This window comes from Ochlerotatus camptorhynchus, unplaced genomic scaffold, assembly GCF_037179485.1.
Source record: "Ochlerotatus camptorhynchus isolate MF236.1 unplaced genomic scaffold, CSIRO-AGI_Acam_v1.1 ptg000244l, whole genome shotgun sequence".
NCBI lineage: Eukaryota > Metazoa > Arthropoda > Insecta > Diptera > Culicidae > Ochlerotatus > Ochlerotatus camptorhynchus.
This window is the reverse complement of record NW_027040734.1, coordinates 4,233,083-4,256,109: the sequence shown is the minus strand read 5'-3', so window position 1 is coordinate 4,256,109 and position 23,027 is coordinate 4,233,083. Positions and strand designations below refer to the sequence as shown.

The window sequence follows — 23,027 nt, the reverse complement described above, 5'->3', positions numbered from 1 at the left end:
CTGAGTGAGGGATGCCAAAATATGCAACTCTTATGCCGGAACTGTGCTGTGCTTAATTAGTTCGAACATGGAGCGTCAATTCAAAAGACGTGCAAAGCAAGGAGTGTGCATCATCACGAGTTGAGCTATGAGCTGCAATGCCCATAAAAGCATAACTGTCCCATCTCTACTTGATGTGGTATTCATATGGGACAGGTATACTTTTATGATGTAGTGCAGTTGGTTGAGGGTAAGCTGGGTGTGCGTTCGGTTCGTTGCGGTTTATTGACTGCTGTGAGAACAAGAACGACCTAATGATGTACCGATCACGGAACTTGACGGGCGACATGCAGACTCATAATTGCTAGCACAATCAATTATTGTGTTTGCACGAGTTTGGTTTTGAAGGCGGTCGGTGGTGAGAATGAAGGAAACGTTCTGGTTTGAATTTGAAGAGTCTTTTTTGTTTTAAATCAATTCCAAACGATCATTTCAACTACTTACAGTAAATAACAATTGCACTAGTAACAGTTCATTCGACGATTAAATTGGTAGGGCCTAATGTCTCAGTCGGGCAATGGTGGCATCCAGGGCTTCCATGCTGAAGTCCTTCTGGTCCTTTGGTGGGTTGGCACGGATCTCCTCCAGGGACTTCAGCACATGTTCTGGGGTTGGTGGTGGAGTTGGCAGATGAGCTCCCTCCGGGCGGAATCCATTCTCATCGGCGACGTACACCACACGGTACTGGACGCCATCGGGACCGGTGTAGGAGTATCCACCGTTGGCTTGATGAGCACCGAGTCCTTCTTCATGGAACGCGATTCCGTTGCTGGTTTCGTATGCCCAGTTGTAGTGACCATCGTCCTGGAGAACGTTATTGTAGGACAGAATGCTGGCTGTGGCTTCCGATTCCGAGAGGCTGCGAGCGAAGCTCGTGGCGATCAAGGCGGAGACGATCAACTGAAATAAAATTAGAGCTAATTATAAAAGAGTTCTTTATATGATAATATTTAGATAATTGACATACAAGTCGGAACATTGTGCTAAATTTGGTTGAGGCTTGAAGTGAACTACTCAAATGCTGTGCTTGAACTGATAACCTACTGTCCCATATCCCGCATTTATATAATCGAATGTCCATTCAGCAGTTAGCCCAATGACACTTGCAGTCCAAACGATTTGACACCCTACTGGACATTCTCTCGCTCGGAGACACACATGCACCCGCCAAACAATAGGGATCGAGAACGAGTTCATTTACGAATCAAATCGTTACCACGCGGAAAAACATAAATGAATCGGGTGTCAATCAGCTAGTGCGCGTACAAGTGTTCGGGGTACCATAAAGCATCCAAGGTCCAACGAAAGCTGACCTTAGATGTCCGGCTGAAAAAAAAAAAAACTAAGCCAACATCCATTCGAAACCGCCTGCATTACTGGGTCGGTTCCAATCGAGCAAAAACTCCTCAGCCCCGCCGGGACGTGAAGGTGTCGAAAAGCACTAGATAGTAATCTTTCACTTTTTCGGGTCGTAGGGGAAACATGCATGCCATAGGAGGAGGTACCGTAGTTGGTGCGTGCAAAAATCGCCATAAAAAAAAGTTAGTTCAGTAGATTGCCGTCAACTGACAGTACTATAGGTAGGTACTCCGCACGGACGGTAGGTTTTACGAGTTTGGCCAAAACGGGTGCGCTCATTATCACCTTCTCGTTTTCGACGTCGTGACGTGTCCGGTCGTTTATTAGGTACACAACAGGTTTTTGGGCGGCAATTAACGAGCGCAAGTACGGTGAGGGTGCCGCCGTTCCGACAAAGACAAGTCGGCGCCAAACTCGACGGGCCCGATTCAGTTGGATTGATATCATGACGATGATGATGATGTTGATCGGTGGACAATTATGTGATTAATTAGCTGGCTTGTGGGAGATTTTGACGTAGGTTGGGGTGCCTTTCGGATTGGAACATGGTTATGTGGAAACGGTTAGAATCAATCGCTAACATGGAAAGTTGAATTATAATTTTTAATTACTGGTGCTACAGCTCACTTTTACTGGTTTTTTATATTAGGCTGATTATTCTTTCCATCATATGCCCGACATTACTCAAACGGGAAATTTTTTTTTCTTGTAAAAAATAGGGTAGTATCTAATCTAATCTAATCTAAAACAAACGCAGCCAGTACGAGAAAGCATCCTGGAAAATGATTAGGTTAGATGAGGTCTAATCATTTTTCTTGTCTAATTGATGTTTACAGCATATCTGAGATATGATATAAACATCAATACGGCCAGGCCTACTGCGTTGTATTTGCCGCAAAGATGATTCTTGGAAATGAATGGGAACATTTCTTGAATCTACAGGGGTGGAAGGATGTGTGGACATACCGTACCAAACGCTCCGAGTTACTATGTGTAGTTGTGTGTAATGTGTAAATATTTGTACAATATTGAAGAATCATAAAATGATGCAATGGAAGGATCTTACCGAATTTTCTCCTTTGTTGGTAATTATTCTTTGTACGCACTGCCCAAGTAACCATAAGCACAGCTGAACAACGACTATAACAGTGTTTGTATGTTCTGATGAGGCTCGCATATAGCCAAAAAGGCGAAATAACGTGCCTATGGTTGCTTGGGTGAACATCAAATGATAGATTCCTCGAAATGAACCTGAAATGTTTGCCTTTTCCGTCATGTTGAATGGATGAACCTTTCAAACCCCCATATTCCAGGCTTTTGACGATCCCCAGGGGCTGAACATTTCGGGAAACTTAGCAGAATAGAACGAAACATTCATATTGGCAACCCTCTGCTCTGTGCCCCACAAGCCAGCTGCTCATGCTACCCGGCAAGAGCTTTGAATCTCACTCATCTTGCACACAATTCACACGCGTTTCTGTTATGCACTTTCCAACATTAATTCAAAAGCTTCGCGGCACTTTACAAGCATTGCAGCATTAAATTAAAAATTGATAAATCAGCGGAAGAAAAACACGCAGCAAACATTCACACGTCAGTCCTTGTAAAACATAGGGTAGTAAAAAGCACTATTACACAAAATTGCTGACAGCTAAAATCTAGAAGAAAATAATTGAGTATGGTTCATTGCAATGTTTCATCAGGGAGGGTTCGAAGTGAAAATGTTATACACACTTAAAAATAATTATCGAGCTCGGCAATGCATATTACCGAACTAACACGGCATCTACCTAATTTACTGAAAATTCAGCAAATAAACAACTTCAACTGAGAGTCAGTACCAATTCTAGCTGAAATTTCAGCAAATTCATGCATTTATTCGAAATTTGGCAACACTGGATGCCGAGCACCAACGATAACAATTTGTTCGCTAATCTATTTGGCCGGGATTTCGTTTCAGCACTGGTAGTTAACCAAGATTCAGCAATTCAGCTGTCATTCATAACTATATCCATAACGAACGAAAGAATATTCGTGGGTTCGGGACCGTCGACACTTGCGATGAAATCAGTTTAACTGTCCAATTAAGTCGGGATCAATTTCTAGGAATACTTGAAGAACAGCAAGATTTCACTTTAATTTCGCAAGCATAAATGATATACATACACATCTAGTCCTGATACATGTCTATTGATGATTTTCAACAGGAAATGGAATGACACATCGCAAAGTTTCTATTCTCTGGAAGTTGTACGCGTTCGAGTAAGGACATATTTTTGAGCCAGCTTATTTTAATTAAATTGAAATTGCTTGTTGATGCCAGCCGAATATTTTATTTAATTTATTTGTTGCATAAAATTTATCTGAAACCTCGGTTAAATTAATTTTGATAGTTTTCATTTTAAGCCGAGAATTCTGTTTCCCGGCGAAATTATATAAAATCGTGTCAACTGGCAGAAGTACCAGCGCTGTGTGGACACAGCAATCGATTACGACGTCCTACCGGAATTGTTCGAAGAGGTCGATCAGTGTCTGGAAACCATCGAAGAGGCGATATCCCGTGCCAGGGAGCAACACATACCAGCATCCAGACAGGTGAGTCATAGTCTGAACCAGTGTTGGGAAAATATCAAAAAATCAAATCTTACCAACGCCCAAGATCACGATTGATTTTCGTAGACGAAAATCAACAAGTTGATTTTGCAAGCTGTAATATCGCAGCTCGGAATATCAAGCTAACAAAACTCACCAGCTGCAAATCTCAACAAACTGTGGTGAGATTGAGTTTCATGATTTTTGCTTTACACCCGAATGCAACCGAAACTTCCATAACGGCTGGCAGCAGTCACTTCGTGTCTGCCATCGGTGAAGAGTAAAAAGAGATAGCAAACTATACTTTCTGTTTCTAAGAAACCGATGTGCAACGGAATCATTTTTGTACCGAGTCAACTCTCAGCTTGATGTTTGCACGTTGCAAATAGTCTCGCAATATCAAAGGAGATTGTAAAATCAATATCAAGCATGACATTTTGTTCCAATATCACACGTGATATTGCGAGCGCATGAGAGCGGAAAAATATCAATTGATTTCCGATTTTTCCAACACTGGTCTGAACCTTGACAGCCCAACCAAAGATCTTATCAGGCTCCGTAACACCATTCGTAGGCAGTTCCAGCGTTCTGGACTGCCCCACTTGAAGACCAATATCAATAGGCGAACCAAAATTATACAGGCCAGGATGGTGGAACTCAGAAATAACGATTTTGCCAACAAGATTCGCTCTCTTGTTTGTGCAGAACCATTTTGGAAAATGACCAAAATTTTGAAAAATAAGTCGAGACCGATCCCTCTGCTTTCCTCTGTTGATCAGAACTCGGACCCATCCCTACTCATAACCCCAGTTGAAAAGGCCAATGCTCTTGGCCAACATTTTGTGATTTCACATAATTTTGGCCAAACCGTGGTGAGCCCCCATGGGCCTGCCGTACTGGAGGCAATGACTAGAGTCGCTGACACCCCCGGAGTAATGCATGATGATAGTAGAATATCGGCTGATGAGGTGATAGCAGCTATTAGAAGCACTAAAAACATGAAGGCTGCGGGTATGGATGGTGTAGTCAACCTCGAGTTAAAAAAACTTGAATATTGACTTCTTCAACCATCTTACCGTTATCTTCAACAAATGTTTGGAGCTTGGCTACTTCCCTGCATGCTGGAAGTTAGCCAAAGTGATTCTAATACGCAAGCCTGGCAAAGATCCTACCAGTGCCAAAAGCTATTGCCCCTCCATCTCGAAGCTCGAAAAATTGATACTCAGACGGTTGCTGGAGTTCTCCTATGAAAATAACATTTAACTCAAGTAGCAATTCGGGCTTAGGAAAGGTGATTCAACGATCCACCAACTTAGTAGAGTTACTAACATCATCAGGCGTAACAAGTCCGTTTGAAAAACATCTGCTATGGCATTGTTGTACGTTGAGAAGGCGTTCGACAATGTCTGGCATGATGGTTTAGTGTACAAGCTGCATCGATACTACAACTTTCCGATCTACCTCGTGAAGATCACCAAAAACTACATTCCAGGTGTACCAGCGAACAACGTTCCATCTGATACGTTCAACGTTGATGCAGGGGTCCCTCATAGCCTGCTTGGGCCTATCCTATTCTAATTCATTTTAACGTCAGACGTTCCCCCCCTGCCGGGTGGTGGTATCCTGTCAATGTTCACAGATGACACCTCCATCATCTTTAAGGGTCGAGTGATCCGTGCTCTGGCGAGCAAACTATCATCAGGCCTGGATGTTCTGTCCGACTATTTCAAGAGCTGGACGATTTGTATCAATGCAGCTAAAACACAAACCATTCTGTTTCCACACTCGAATTCACCTTGGCTTGTTCCGCCTGCTAACGTCAAGGTCCATCTTGATAGCACTCCCATTGAATGGTCGACCTTGGTCTCACCCTCGATAGCAAATTGCTATTCCGATCCCATGTGGACAAGACATCCACCAAGTGTAACATCTTGATCAGGTCACTCTACCCTTTGATAAACAGGAAGTCCACCTTGTCTGTCAAGTTTGCTGTCCACAAGCAGATCATTCTGCCGGCTATTGAGTATGGTATACCAATCTGGGAAAGTTGTGCTAAGTGCCACCACCTAAAGCTTCAGAGGATCCAAAACAAGATCCTCAGAATGATCCTTAACAGTTCACCGTGAACTCGTAATTCTGAGATTCATCGCCTGGTCGGTATTCAAACACTCGAAGAGCGAAAGACTTCCACGCTGGAAAGGTTCAGAGTTGCCTGTCTGCGATCAAACCACCAGATAATTCGTGATTTGGCAACCACGATTGATAGTTAGGTAGATTCCTATGCTCAAGTAAGTAGGTAGGTTATAATTTTGTTTAAATTCAAAAGAAAACAATCTCATAGGTATCCTGTAAATAAGCGCTAATCGCAATGATCACATTAGAATAACCAATTAACTAGAACAAATATGAAGAGCCAAAGACTAACCAATTGAAATATTTAAACCAAAAGTTAAAACATAAAAAAACCAGCAAATAAACATAAATTTTACTACTTTGGTCACACCGAAAGTTTAAGCAAAACGCACCAGCTGTCATTTTCACTCTAAACCGTTATCAGTAATCGTTTACAATAAACAGTTTCGGCTTGGCAGTCTGGCAGTCTCTCAATCAGAACAAATTAATTTTGGTCTCCCTTTTCACCAATGTTCCGAGGATCCTTGTAAGCAGAACCATCATCGACCGATGGGATGAAATAGACACCGATATCTCCCTTGATCTGTTCCTAGAGATCGTCGATTTTTGTATGGAAGCAAGTTTTTTCCGCTGCAAAAACAAATTCTACCGCCAAACATACGGAACTCCCATGGGAAGTCCTCTATCGCCTATATTAGCAGACATAGTCCTCGAGTCAGTCATCAAAAGGGCTTTGAACGATCTACCGTTCAAAATCCCCTTTTTTCGAAAGTATGTAGACGACTTATTCGCTATCATACCAAAAGATGCATTGGACACCGTACTGGAAACGTTCAACAGACAAGAGACCAGACTACAATTCACCACCGAAACAGAAGTCAACGCAAACTTCCCTATATGGACACCACCGTGATAAGAAATGAAGATTGTTCTCTTCGCACAACCTGGTACATCAAACCAATCGCATCAGGCAGAATACTCAACTACCAATCGTTCCACCAGTACAAGCAGAAGATAAATGCAGCCACAAATATGATTCACCGAGTATCATCACTCACAACAGACGAAAAAGCGCAACAGGATGTCAACCACATCATACACAATCAACTGTAAGCAAACAGCTACCCAAAAGCATTAGTCAACAGACTCATAAATATGTATAAACATAAACGCAACGCATCCATCAATATCCAGCTGACCATCTGCCAGCTTACCACCCCCCAGCCAACCATCTGCCAGCACACAACCCTCCACTTCATCATCGGCCAATGCATCATCCATGAACAACCCAATATGCAACATCGATAACCAACCGTCGAATGATCCATCTGTGACTGAGCCAGCACCAAACCTGCAAACACCAACAACACCACAACTGGAATTCATCTACAGATCTTTCCCGTATGTATCTAGTCTCACCGAACGCATCACCAAACTACTCAAAAAAGATTACCCACAGGTAATAATAGCTGCTAGTCAACACAACACGGTAGAGAAATTTCACACCAAAGTCAAGGATCCTAAAAACAAAAAAGATATTAATAATATTATAGACAACATGCCATGTAATAATTGTAATTCCTGTTACATAGGCATGACCCAAGACAAACTAGGTCAACGATTATCGGGACACCAATCAATACTATCATCCGGCGCTGATGAAACACAATTAGCTGATCTAACAAACAAAACAGCTATGATCGAACACTGTATAACCCACGAACACAGATTCAATTTGGAGAAAACAGCAATAGTTGATCGAAGCAACAATACATATACACTTGCATTCCTTGAAATGTGCCATACAGTCAATAGAAGAACAGACGTAGACAATTTGAACACAGCTTACGCAGCAATCTTACACTCACTAAAAGCCAAATCAATCAATGCCCAACAGCAATACCAATTATGCCCACCTGAATCCAACTAAAAATCTCAACTATAAAACCCGTTCCCACCATTTCACCATAGCCACCATAACCCTCGAAGAGTGCACAACCGCAAAAAAATTTATACCCGACACAAATTATATAAAAAAAAAAAAATATAAACTTTGAATATTCAACTAAAAACCGCTATGTATAAAAACTTACCACCAGAAAAACAGACGTTAGACTTCAAGCAGTATTTAGACAAAGAACAAATCCAACAATTGTGAGTGTAAAATATTTATTAAATGTGAAACAATTAATTCTAAAAATAAAATTTCCCTCAGTTTCCGCTGAAGAAGGCCCTAATCAGAGCCGAAACGTACTGACAAATTACAAAATTAATTTGTTCTGATTGAGTGATTGCCAGAGTGCCAAGCCGAAACTGTTTATTGTAAAACCTCACAGTCGAACACTCCAACACAATAAGTAATCGTTTATTTGCCAAGATCATTGCTGAGTACTCGGCTGTGCAAACTTTGGCAATAAACAACCGAGATTCGACAAAAAATACAACATAGGCCCTAGAATCATAGAGGTAACTCATAGACTAGTAGGTCCCGAAGAAACGTGGTCAACTTTTTGGCTCAGCTCTGGTACTATCTTCGGTACCAAGCTAATCGATGCACCCTTCGAAACAGAAAAAAATCCACGAACACCTCATTTTGTCTGTCAAATTTTCATATTGAATCAAAACAAACATAATGGAATATTAGAATGTTGACTAGAATAGGGTACGTTAATCGTTTGCTTGGGATCAATAGGCTAGTCAAGTAGTGAGCCAATTTAAAATCGTTGGTTTCCACCGGTTGCTAGAATGCTACCCTGAGGGCGAATGTTGATGTTGACTCCAGTTGAGCAGCCTTCAGATTTGTTCGAACGAATGCCCATGGCATAATGCAAACTGCTCATCTGCAAAAATTAATCTCGTATTGATGTGAAGCATCATTTTATTCAAAATATTTTTTTCAAATATTTTACTTATTGAAGAATGCAAACTTATTGGACGGTAGCTAGAAGCTCCAGCTGGATTTTCATCCGGCTTCAAAATTGAAACAACTTTTGCATTTTTCCATTTATCAGGAAAGTATGCCAAATGGAATCATCTGTTAAATAATTTAACCAAAAAAGACAAGGTACTCCTTGGGAGTTTTTTTGATGAGGATATATAAATTTCCATCATCACTGAATTTGAGAGTTTCCCGGGTGAACCTGTACTGCGCTGATTTTGAAGGATTACTTGAAGCTCTTCGGCATACTGACTGGCACATCCTTGAATCCGCTGAAAATATTGACATTGCTGTAGAGTGCTTCACCAGTGTGTTGAAGAGTCACTTGTTTGATTTGGTTCCACTGCGCAGGCCAGCTTCGAAACCACCTTGGTGAAATACACATTTACGACGAATCAAACGTCTAAGATCCAAAGCACTTCGAACCTACTGCCAGTCTCGTTGTCCTTTTGCCAAGCAACATTTCGCGTGCTAGTAACAATTATCGCACGCAGTGTTGGAAAAATCATCATTCAAATGATATTTTTCCGCGCTCATACGCTCTCAATATCACGCGTGATATTGGAACAAAATATCATGCTTGATATTGATTTTATAAGCTCCTTTGATATTGCGAGACTATTCACAACGTGCCAAATCAAGTTGAGAGTTGACGCGGCACAAAAATGATTCCGTTGCACACCGTTTTCTTAGAAAGAGAAAATATAGTTTGCTACCTCTTTTTACTCTTCACCGATGGCAGACCCGAAGTAACTGCTGCCAGCCGTTATGGAAGTTTCGGTTGCGTTCGGGTGTAAAGCAAAAATCATGAAACTCAATCTCACCACAGTTTGTTGAGATTTGCAGCTGGTGAGTTTTGTTAGCTTGATGTTCCGAGGTGCGATATCACAGCTTGCAAAATCAACTGCAGTCGTTTGCTAGTTGATTTTTGTCAACGAAAATCAAGAGTGAGCTTGGGCAGCGGTGGGATTTGATTTTTTTTTATATTTTCCCAACACTGATCGCACGCATAACCGTTACCTGTACAAACGCTACTGCAAAGGAACATCACAGGACAGGACGTTACGCACTACGTTTCACGAGGTCATGAAGAGAAATGCTCCCACGCAATAATTTCGGATCAAAAATCGATTCACTTCGCGTCCGTGAAAATCGTGGGAAAGTGGGAAGGCAAGATCTAATGCAGCCTGTAAAAGCAAGATGCATGACACTCAAACAAACGACTTTGTCAAGGCATTCGGGTGTGACGTATTTCCTGTAGTCCAGATTACTTAATGCTGGGTTTACACAGGGCAAGTCAATTGATCAAGTCAGTTGAATTCAACTCACTTGAACGCGAATTGAACGTCTAAACCATGCCATTCAACTGACTTGATCAACTCACTTGAATTGAAAAAAGTTGAACCAGGCTCAACTTTTCAAGCCAATTGAATTCAACTGAGTTGATCATTTGACTTGCCTAATCTAAACCCAGCTTAAGGTATTCATCTGAGGACTCGAGTTTTTCTCGTCCATTTGCCTGGAAACTCGATAAAGTGTAGGAAGTGTGGCTTTGCCTCTCTTCGCGGTAATCGAAGTACGAAGTTGAATCATCAAAAATCTTTCATGTGCTAATTAGTTGTGTTTAATTGCAGTGATCTGAAAACAGTACATTCAGGGCTAGTGTTGTTGCGGTAGTGAGTGAGAAAGGCATAAATGAAAGGTAAAAGATTAGATTGCACGTGAGGTGTGTTGTCTAACTGTCCGTAGTCGAACAGCCGTTCGACGGCTTTCTATTCCCGGTTTTTCGCCACAGCCATTCGATCAGCCGTCGCCGCATTTTTCCTTTGGGTTATCCGTTTGGCAAATTCGTTGGCCAACCGTCAAACCGGCCATCAGAGAGCGCACCGCCAACATCGCGGCCAAAAGAAACCATTAGTCGAATTAGTCGAAATAGAAGGTGCAGCAAGTAATTTCACCGTCCCCAGGATGGTCTTTGCCGTGCTAGGTGACTTAGTACAGCACTAGCAGTGGCAACGCGCGCAGTAGTGAGTAGCAAACTCGACATCATCACTTCACCACTTCACCACTTCACCACCTCATCACCTCACCACCTCGGATTACCGAAGTTTATCACGTTGAGTCACCGTAAGCAAAAACCAGGCCTGTAAGCACAGACAAACAGACGTAAATCTTCATTGTGTAGCTTCGTTCACGCATTTAACGGTTGATTTGAATATTATGAGTTCCGCGAACTACTCGCCGCAGCGCTGGCATCGGATCACTTTGACGTTTCTATACATTCTATAGAACTTTGATGCAATATTGTTTGCGAGTTAGCGAACAAGCTTGTTTTCCGCGAGAAGCCCGAGGGATGTCGTTACTGAGGTCCTATGTTTTGAGATACTATGTTTTCAAAGAGTTACGTCTGTTTGTCTGCGCTGTAAATACCAAAGAGCTATTTTCCTTTTGTCCTTTCGTAGGGGAGGATGGTATACAACGCACCCCCTGGGCAGAACGTACCAGCTGACTTTCATTTGTGTTTTTCATGGCTTTTACGTAACTTTTTTATTGTCTTATCAAGCAGCACTTCTAGCAGAGCATCTGAACTCAAAATCTTGCATGATAAATGCTTGAATTGTATTAAAAATTCCAAGAAAAACTCAAAATAAAATGAAAAAGTGCGTCTTACCCCGGGGGTGCGTTATGTACTGTGATCGTCGGCCGATAATTCGACAGTGAGCATGCATAAGAGTGTATACGCGATTGTCGATTTTCTTCATCAATTTTATCTTTGCATTGCTACAGCTAAGCGAAACAATTTTCTTGAATTTGTTCAATGCAGAGTAGTAACAGGTTGTATTGGCTATCAAATGCAACTTTTTGATTTACGGTTTAGCGACTTTGCAGTCAATTTAATTGTTTATAGGAAAGTTTGAACATACTGAAAGGTAAGCACATATCATCGGTAAGAGACGTGTGTGTGAGAAAATTTGCGAAAAAAATCTAAGGGCACCGGTGGGATTCGAACCCACAATTCCCATTCAGTACACGGGTGCATTGCCAATTATACAACGGTGGACCAAATGCAACAGCAAACGCACCAAGAAACGTTAATCTAAGCGAGTTATTAACAAAAGAGAAAAACGACGAAGAGAATCGATCATCGCGTTTACGCCCTTATGCATGCTCACTGTCGAATTGTCGTCCTCGATGATCGCCCCTACACGGCGAATGAGAACGACTCAAATTTGAGTTTAGTTCACTCATAATCGCCATAAGTGCAGGAACTCAGCGATGAGTAAATTTGCCTCATGTTTTCCCAGGTTTTTCCAGGATTTTCCAGGGAAAAATTCTCGAATTTGAGAAAAGTAAAGATTGGATTCACTCGGTCTATTGGTACTACTCCGAGACTGAATAAAATTTTCGTCAATTTCCTCATTTTCCGGCGGATTTTTTAGGTTTTCCACAGGAAACCATGAAACAAATTTTACTCATCGCTGAGTTCCTGCACTTTTGGCGATTATGAGTGAACTAAACTCAAATTTGAGTCGTTCTCATTCGCCGTGTATTAAAGTTGGTGTCATCGACTTGCCTGCGGGCTATTTGCAAGCGCTTTTGTTTTTCGCTGAGAATGGTCCGGACCGAACAGAGTTAGACACGCACAGTAGATATGAAAAACCAAATAGAATTTAGAATAATTAAAATGAAGTTGTATAAAGGAAACCCTTTTTGAAATTTGAATTGGGTAAATGACGGCTTCGGCAATACCCTAACCTATTAACGTACTTGAGAGAACAATTTTGGCATGTGAATACATTATGTTTCATAGCATCTATTAGCCAAATTGGAGTGCTCTAGGATCAGGGGGTAATGACGATAATAGGTTAAGGTATTGCCGAAGCCGGCATTCCCCCTATATCCCTGATTAGTTTCCCTATTCACAGATAATGATTCATGGTAATTAGTTCCCTGAAAGATTTCCCTTTGCGCGCGCTGTTTTAAAATTAGCTTCGATGCAGTCTTGTGCATTTCTGTATGAAGGCAAAGTTCGTCGGTGGGCAAAGTCCCCTTTCGTGACGGTGTCGCTTTCTAGCATGAATAGCGGAAACTTCCAATGATGATAGCTGAAAGCTTTGAAGGAGAACTTTTCTTGCCGTATGCTTAGGGTAGAGTTTGAGATGTTGTTCGTTCGGGTGTGATGAGATCTATGAGACTAGAGCGGGTGAAGTTGGGGACAGCCGGACCATTTTCTGACCATTTTCAAGGAACAAACTGAGCCTACCTGTAGTAGATCTCATATAAACTAAACATTGACGATCGGTCCTTATTAGAGGTGGCGTATAAGCCGTCCGTTTAACAAAATCGGATGCGAAACGGTAGCACCAACAATCAATATGAAACTAACGATTTTAAATTGGCTCACTACTTGACTAGCCTATTGGTCCCAAGCAAACGATTAACGTATCCCATTCTAGTCGAAATTCTAGTACTACCATAGAGGTAACTCTAAGACTAGAAGGTCCCGAATAAACGTGCTTTTTGACTCAGCTCTGGTACTCTCTTCGGTCCCAAGTTAATCGATGCACCCCTCGAAACAAAGAAAAATCGACGATCCCCTCATTTTATCTGTCAAACTTTCATAGCGAATCAAAACACGTCCCTGATGGTTTCTTTGTGGATTAATCTGTTCATTTTGGAAGTAGTACGCCAATCGTCACTGGACGATTTTTGTCGTGCTACAACATCGACGATATTTTTGGAAATTTGTCAACTCTAAGCGGAAGAAGAGTGGGTTACCCGTTGAGTTGTTTTTGGGCAATTAAGTCACCATTTCCGCTTCGGAAAAGTGCCGTTTGTTTGCCACTCACTTTAGAATGGCATTCAATGATTCTACGTCATCTGCACGTCAAATCACAGAAGCTTGTAGAGATACACCCAGTGGTGACTGTTCTTTGAGAAGCTTTCTGATCACGTCGAATCAGGTGGACTCTGCAATAAACAATAAACTCTGTGTCCAGTTCGGATGCCATACCGTCCTGCATCCTGAAAAAAATGCGTCGAAGAGTTTATTTTCTATCTTATGAAACTTTTTAACATCTCATTACGAAAGCGTAGTTTTCCCACAAGCTGGAAAACGTCAGTCATGTTCCCCGTGTTTAAAAAAGGGGATCGCCAGAGCATCGAGAATTGCAGAGGAATAACTTCGTAGTGTGCTTGTTCAAAGGTTTTCGAAATCGTAATAAATGATGCACTTTTCAACTCCTGCAAGAATTACATTTCTTCAAATCGGCACTTCAAAAGATCAACACACTGCAAAAAATAAATTTTAATATTACATCCAAGAGGGTGCACTTCAATCATGTCGAAAATATAATGTAATTTTACTGGTCACAAAAATAAACAAATGCAGTAAAAGTAGCGTAATGTCAGTTCATGCACTGTACTATGGATAATTTTGTCCTTTTTGGCAAGTAATATTACACCATATTTTCGACACGATTGAAGTGCATCCACTTTGATGTGATATCAAAATATTTTTTTTGCTGTGCATCTACAAATCTCGTCCAGTTTGCTTCGTTACGCAACATTGATGCTGGTTCTCAGAACGATACGGCATACACTTATTTGAAATCCGCTTTCGATATAGTTGACCACGGAATATTACTGAAACGTCTAGGAAGAACTGGAGTCTCTGTGGATCTTGTTAGCAGGTTTGGATCATAGCTTACGGATCGGAACCTCACAGTTAATATTGGATTTGAATCTTCGGAACAATTTTCAAACTTATCTGGCGCTCCACAAGGTAGCAACCTGGGTCCTTTGTCATTCTCGCTCTTCATCAACGAGCTTTCCCTCGTACTACCATCTGGCTGGCGTGTGTTTTACGCTGATGACGTCAAAATATACTTGATCATTAAAGGTATCGAGGACTGCTGTGCTCTTCAACCGCTGCTGAATAGTTTTGCTGATTGGTGCACCCGCTGACGTTGAGCATCCACAAATGTAACATTATATCGTTTCATCGCAAGCTCAACCCGATTAGTACGATTATTCAGGGTCAGTCCCTTGAGCGTGTTCTTCAAGTTTGTGATCTTGACGTCATCCTAGATTCAGCGCCGACCTTCCGATCGCACTACAACGATATTATTTCTAGAGCCAACCGCCAGCTGGGATTTATGTTTAAAATATCCTGTGAATTTACCGATCCTCTCTGTCTCCGATCTCTATACTGCGCTCTGGTGCGATCGATTCTGGAATCCAACTCTGTAGTATGGTGCCCGTACCAATCAACCTGAACTGGTAGGATCGAAGCAATTCAGAGACAATTTGTGAGATATGCCCTACGACGTCTTCCGTGGCGAGATCCGTTGAACTTACCACAATATGGAGATGCAGATTATTGGGACTGCAGACGCTTGAGCAGAGACGGAATTATGCCCAAGAGGCGTTTGTTGCTAAAATTCTCACAGGAGAAACGGACGCACCGGAGATACTAGGTTGCTAAAATTCTCACAGGAGAAACGGACGCACCGGAGATACTACGTTCCAGAACGATTGCTTCGCCAACGAAACTTTTTGCCTCTTGAGCCCCGGAACTCCTTGCACGGTCTTCATGATCCTGCCCGCTTTATATCGGCTAGGTTCAACGAGGTCTACATCCTCTTCGACTTCAATTTTACTGTGGCAACATTTAAGAGTAGACTGACTGAATTGCATTAATTGATCGAGTGAGATTCGTTACTGTGAAATTGTAACGATTATGCTAGCTGTATCTTTTATTTCTCGATTCACCACTGCCGACGAGGATGATGCTGAATGCTGAATGAATTATAAGTTTTATGTTTTCTCTACAGTTTATATTTGAAGCTATGATTACTTTATGTTATGTTCACGGATGTGATTGTTTTGTAATGTTTGAACTGTATTGTGAGCAGATATGGGGTTTTTACGCCAGTTAGATTGGCTTTTCCCATCACATTCATTAAGGCGACAAAAAGTCAGATGAATAAATCAATAAATAAATAAAAGTAATTAAATAAAATTGAAAACGATCGACGTGTGTTTTTCGTGTTTCCCCTCCTCAGATTAAGCACAATCAGCTCATTGCTTCCATTCAGTGAAACCGATTCGCCAATTTCACTTCAGATCGCAACCCACAGCACATCAGGGGATCAACTATTTACCACGCAAGTCTGATTACATTCCTGGCCACTCAAAACTGCTCCGCTACCACTTTATTGACAAGCTGAAGGCGGTGGCGACGATGTGTCAAGAACATCACGCACTGCTCTTTCGGGCCCATGAAAATTAGCAGCAATTCGGCGGCCGGTTTAAAGCTCCCCTGGTTCTAGTACTAGTACCTACCCCAAAATCCAAACGCAAAGTGCATTGCTTCAGACGACGATGGTCGCCGGTGTAGGTCGTGGTTAATCCTGATTAATACGAAAGCAGTTTTCGATCTCCTGCTGCGCGACTTGGCCTGCTGGATGGCAGTGAGGTGAGCAGCAAAAACCACATTCATTAAGCTCTTTCCTCATCTTGTTCGGTTCGAGTTCAGTAGGTCTCTCTTCGGGAGCTGGCGTCTGCGGAGTCCACAAGACAACTTCGAACGCTATTGGGCTGCGTTTATTGAAATTATGTGAAGCTTTTTTTTATAACATGCCTATTGATTGTACATTCGATTGAAATATTAAAGAGTGACGAAAACATGTTTATCCGTGTCGACGTATTATACTGAGAGCACGAAGGAAGCCGATATAGTATTGGGCGTGGAAGCAAGATTTTGCTTGGACAGCGGAGAAGGTTGATTGATTTCTAATTTGGTAGTCATAATATGACTACCAACTGTAAAAGAACGAAGGCCGCCTCGATCGTGAAAGGGTGCACTTGACCTAGACGGTGCGGGTTTCTGTCTCTGAGGGAGGAAGGAAAACGTCATTTTCAGACAGTCTAAACAAATTCTATTGTGGATGCCAAAACGGCCTCGGGGCAATTCAAAAACGCCATTCTAGATCAACTATCAACTACTGCTTTCCGCGAGGCTGTTAGGGCCCAAGCCATACATCCGGAACTCGTTCGGGTCACTACTGTAATACAAATTATTGCTGAGCTCATAGCGTCCTTAGTAACATTAACATTTTTGTTTGCACACATAAATGTAAGAAGCAAGCACGCAAACACCTTCCTTTGACTTACTCACTTTCCAGAATCAATTAATCAGATTCCTAGCTTTCTAGTTGCACATTGCAGTCAATCTTTTGCATGACAATCGTGGTCCAATGCTCAATCAATCACTCTCTTTTCTCGAGATTGTATCTAACATCAAATTATTCATATGTCTACTGACATGACGCAATCTACTGCAGGCCAAAGCTGCGACTTCGAATCACGACCATTTCCAACAGGTAAGAAAAATCTCGCAATTTGCATCTTTGAACTCTAGCCGAAATCGTGTGTGTGTGTATATGTGTGTGTGCCAGATGTGACTAGCAAAGTTTTGCGTAAATCCCCTGTCACCACACTTTGAGGGGATTTCATTTCGTTGTTTTTCAACATATTTCTCGAATCCTTTCCGATGGAATCCACGAGAGTTTGACTTTTTTTTTTTATTTTGCTGCTTCTGAGGATGAACCAGTTTTTGATGGTCACCATTACGAAAGCCGGATCGGCTCTCTGAATATCTCTCGCTAGCAGGCGTGATGCCATTTAAGATTTTGATATCCAATCGGAATTCATTAGGTTTGGCTTTGAAGTCGAAGATGGGGAGCGTGTGCATGTTTCCTAAGTTGTTGGAACGCAAAATTTTGTGAAGATGATTTGGACAGTTTCGGTGATTGCTTCGTTGGGAAAGCACGTGCTTTCCCAGAGTGGCTGTATTTGTGCGGGCTGTGTGTGTGTGTGCGTGCGTGCGTCTGTTCTTGCTGGATGCATTTCCGGTTTTTCGTTGCTGGAGAAGTCCACATCCATTACCCCCCACAAGAGGACTGATTTTTTGATGAAGTAATTCGCATTTTTCTTCTATCACTGATGTGTTGTTAGGTGTACAGAAAATGCGACTGGCTTCTTCGCGAAATCAGATCAGCAAAATCAACGGGTCTGGTGGTGAAATCGAGAAGGAGCTGCTTTTCTTGGTTGTAAATAAAATTGTCGGAATGTAATAAAGTCACGCATCGAAAAAGCACACGTGTGTCAGAACTTGCCCTGTTGCTTGTTAGATAACCATGATATCACATCTCGTTGATTTAAACGAAGACTATCCGAAAACCAGTTTAGCAGTAATTGCCCAAAAACCTGCTGTCAATGCAAACTTGTTCGTTCTGGTCATCATCCGTCCTTTCGAGGGTTTGATTTAGATAAATTCGTGATTTAAAAATGCCACGAAACTTGTATCGAGGAAAGTTGGTTCGGACTCAAATTTCGCAACGATGCAGATTACAGAGGGTCTAGTTTTAGAGAAGAGCGGACTGGCTGCTTTTGAGGCAATCGAACAACGCCTATCTTGATTTAATTAGCAGTGTTGCTAGAAACCATGTAGGCATAGGTTGCCAAGGCAGTTTGTTTTGAATCCGTTTCTCTCTTATACTAGACCCTCTCAAATGAAGATGTGTATCGTAACGACGGCGTGCAAGATCGTTCGTGGCACAGTTAGCAAACGTTTGAAGATATCAGGTTGAAATAAAATCATGTTAATAAAACTTATGATCACCCCAAGATATTGAAAGACATATAGCGAATCAAAGTGCATTTGAATAATACTTCATGGTCATTAGGCCCCAACCTAATTTAGCGCCTCATCCCCGGAAAAGTCCCGAATGACCCAAGAGTGTAAAACAGACCATGACAATAACAAATAGTGCCTTTTCTCAACTTTATGTTCTTAGGGGCTGTCCATAAGCTACGTAGACAGTTTATCAGCGATTTTTACTCCTCTCTTCTTCTACGCAGACACATTTTTTTTTAAACGAAGACACACGCTTAGCTGTTTATGTAGTTTATAAACAGTCCCTCAGAGCACTTCCTCATTTGCTAATTAAGAGCATTCTAAGTCTGCACCATTTCAGCAGTTCCACGCCAAATGACGAATAGATCTGATACGACCTTCTCTGATTTGCATGATTCTTTGCATCATTGTTTGTCTGTTTTTGACAGTTGTTGCTTTGCGCATTGCAAGAACTTTTGTATGTATTAGTTGTGTGCAAACGCTTATAAACCTACGGTTCTACATTCTACATTGCGCTTATTTCTTATGAGCCAAAGAATAAAAGACCGGAAGACACCAGTTGCCTCCCTTAGCTCAGTCAGTAAAGGAGCAGCTACAAAGCAAGACCATGCTGGAGGTGGCTGGGTTAGAATCCCGGTCCGGTCTAGGCATTTTTTGTGTTGGTAAATTTCTCGACTTTCCTGGGCATATAGTATGATTGTACTTGTCACACAATTATACTAATGCAAAAATGGTACATGCAGCAGAAGTTCTCAATTAATAACTGTGGAAGTGCATCTTAGAGCACCCGCACCAATGCGTTGCTATTCGGGCTGCTAGTTTGACATCTTTACCCATTGCTATTTTAGTTAGCAACTTGTTCACGCACCGGTCGTTGCTATCACGATTGTGAATTTACGTTTTCGGCTTTCGCATCGATAGTTGCTAAAGTTATGGTCGAACTTCGAACTGAAATTGATCACAGAGTTTCGCGATTGTTTTTTTTTCGACAATACCTAACTACGAAGACTAAAGATTGAAGGTTAAAATCCAACTACTGACCCAGGTACTCAAGAAACGGTCCACCGGAATTTCCGAATAGGCAAGTGATTTTTTTTTAATCTCATGTTGTGATGCTACATGAATTAATTTGAACCTGGGACCAGAATGCGCACACTGGTGGTCACGAAACTGTCCTCTGGGAGATCCGGAACATCCATAAAAGTGGTCAATTCGTAAAAAAATATGCAAGCTTCAGGAAACTGTAGGAACTTTTATGAAAATTTGAGAGATTCAGAGATATCCAGAGAACTTTAGGGAAGTCAAAATAATTTTAGAGATGTGGAGATAACTTGAGGGAAATTGACATGTTAAAGAACTTCCAAGTACCTCAAAGAAGTTAAACTAGAGAGCTTTAGGGAATTTCGGAGGTATTAACGGCGCTTCCAATAACTTCATAACTTCGAGAAATTCAAGATATTCCAGACTTTCAGGGAAGTTCGAAGATTTATATGCGTAAGCTCCGATAAATTCCGGTCAATTCAATAAACTTCGAGAATTGTTTTGACAGTTCTATTTAGTTCAGGGTAGTCCCAAGAACTTTAATAGAATTGAGAGTGCTTCAGGAATGGAAAATTAAATAAATAAATAAACTAATTTCGTGGAAATTGAAGAATGTTTAAGAAGTTCCAAGAAACTCAGGGAATTTCCGAAACTTCATCAAAGTACCAAGACCTTTATTTAAATTTAAGAAACGTAAGAGATCTTACATGAGCATCAGGAAAATGCAAGATTATTTTAAGGAAGTTCCGTGGTATTCAATGCAGTTTAAAGAACTGCAAAAAAATGCAGGAACTTCAGCGACGATCAGATTATGTTCAAGAAAATCGCTAGATCTTTTAAAATGTTCAGCAATCTTGTTACCGGTTGGTACCATTTGATTCAATTGGTGTAAGAGTAGGGTCAGTGTTGTTAAGAAAGATAGCTCCATAACGTCACTTCTAAAGTGACCGATAAGGTAGGGCGATGATGGAGGTGTTTTGCTGCATGGACGAAGCGACCACTGTCCACTGTAGATGACTCAACCGATCAGGATCCGGCCGTCATCATCTGGCCGACGCCATCCAGCTAACCCTATCCGGCCATCGAGATTCGGCCATCGCGCTTCGGCTATCACCATTCGGCCATCGCGTCGATAGTACGTCGATCACGGTGCTCCATTGTTGGCCTCGTGTCGAAATCACGCCGTCGCAATCTCACCGCTGCAATCCGGCCGCAGCAATCCGGCTGCAGCAATCCGGCTGCAGCAATCCGGCTGCAGCAATCCGGCCGCAGCAATCCGGCCGCTGCAATCTGGCCGCTGCAATCTGGCCGCTGCAATCCGGCCGCTGCAGGCCACTACAATCCGGCCGCTGCAATCCAGCCGCTGCAATCCGGCCACCACCATCCGGAAACCGCAATCCGGCCGCTGCAATCTGGCCGTCGAAATCCAGCCACCGAAACCCGGCCGCCGAAACCCGGCCGCCGAAATCCTGTCACTACAATCCGGCAACCGCAATCCGGCCTCCACAATCCGCCCAGCCGCTGCAATCCGGCCGCAGCAATCCGGCCGCAGCAATCCGGCTGCAGCAATCCGGCCGCAGCAATCCGGCCGCTGCAATCTGGCCGCTGCAATCTGGCCGCTGCAATCCGGCCGCTGCAATCCGGCCGCTGCAATCCAGCCACCGCCTTCTGGAAACCGCAATCCGGCCGCTGCAATGTGGCCGCCAAAATCTGGCCGCCGAAATCTGGCCGCCGAAATCCTGTCACTACAATCCGGCAACCGCAATCCGGCCACCACAATCCGCCCAGCCACTGCAATCCGGCCGCTGCAATCCGGCCGCTGCAATCCGGCTGCTGCAATCCGGCCGCTGCAATCCGGCCGCTGCAATCCGGCCGCTGCAATCCGGCCGCTGCAATCCGGCCGCTGCAATCCGGCCGCTGCAATCCGGCCGCTGCAATCCGGCCGCTGCAATCCGGTCGCGGCAATCCGGCCGCTGCAATCTGGCCGCAGCAATCCGGCCGCTGCAATCCGGCCGCTGCAATCCGGCCGCTGCAATCCGGCCGCTGCAATCCGGCCGCTGCAATCCGGCCGCTGCAATCCGGCCGCGGCAATCCGGCCGCGGCAATCCGGCCGCTGCAATCCGGCCGCGGCAATCCGGCCGCTGCAATCCGGCCGCTGCAATCCGGCCGCGGCAATCCGGCCGCTACAATCCGGCCGCTGCAATCCGGCCGCTGCAATCCGGCCGCTGCAATCCAGCCACCGCAATCCAGCCGCCAAAATCCGGCCGCCAAAATCCGGCCGCCGAAATACTGTCACTACAATCCGGCAACCGCCATCCGGCAACCGCAATACGGCCGCCGCAATCTGGCCCTCGCAATGCGGCTGTCGCAATCTGGCCGTCGCAATCCGGTCACCACAATCCGGCAACCGTAATCCGGCCCCTGCTCTCTGGCTATTCCATTCCGCCGTCGGGACAGCCTACGCCGACTCGCACAATAAACATCAACAAGGTAAATTAATTCATTGCGATATTTAGGACAGCTTACACCGAAAATTCCCCCTCGCCGACAAATCCTGGGACCCGGGAACAAAAGAGGCCTTTGGTGCCCAGCTCAGTGGCTGCCGACAGGCTTAGACCAGCAGCTAGGGGTCTAGGCACGTCCCCTTCTGGGACGGCGCAGAATCTCCCGGGGTCCACCAATAAAAGAGTTTCAATCTTCAAGAACGACTAGTGACCTTCAGAGAAGTATATAGATTTTTTGGTAGTTTCATTATTTTTTGGGAAGTTCCCGGAACTTCCTAGATGATTAGAGATCTTCATATCAGTTTAATTTATTTAAAAAAAATTGCAGGATATGTCAAGGAATTCAAAGGGGATATTTAAAATATTTCATAAATTTGCGATGCGTCAGAAACAATGCGAGGTCTTCAGAAAATTTTATATATATTATTAAAATTTCCGGAACAATAGAAAAATTAATCAACTTCAGAAAAGATTCAAAAACCTCAGGGAAGCCCAAATAAAACTAGGATTTGACTACTTTTGTGGATGTTTTAAATCTTCCAGAGAACCACACCGCTACCTGATTGCATATGCTAGCCCCCGTTACGGATGTTCCGGATCTTTTGAAGAACCATTCCATGGCCACCAGAGTGCACATACTGGTTTCAAATCCAAATTCATGCATGCAGCATAACAACAAGTTGATTAAAAAAATCTAGATCCTTTTTTACCAATTTAC

General features: G+C 43.0%; 1 protein-coding gene across 1 annotated transcript; it reads right to left on the bottom strand.

The window, feature by feature from the left end:
* Window positions 1–462: 462 nt before the first annotated feature.
* Window positions 463–1,084, bottom strand: LOC135704656 (cuticle protein CP14.6-like). Its single transcript, XM_065226140.1, has 2 exons — window positions 1,007–1,084; window positions 463–939 (listed from the first exon to the last, which is right to left on the bottom strand). The coding sequence occupies exons 1-2, from the start codon at window positions 1,016–1,018 to the stop codon at window positions 538–540; spliced, it is 414 nt and encodes a 137-aa protein (XP_065082212.1). The 5' UTR covers window positions 1,019–1,084; the 3' UTR covers window positions 463–537.
* Window positions 1,085–23,027: the final 21,943 nt, after the last annotated feature.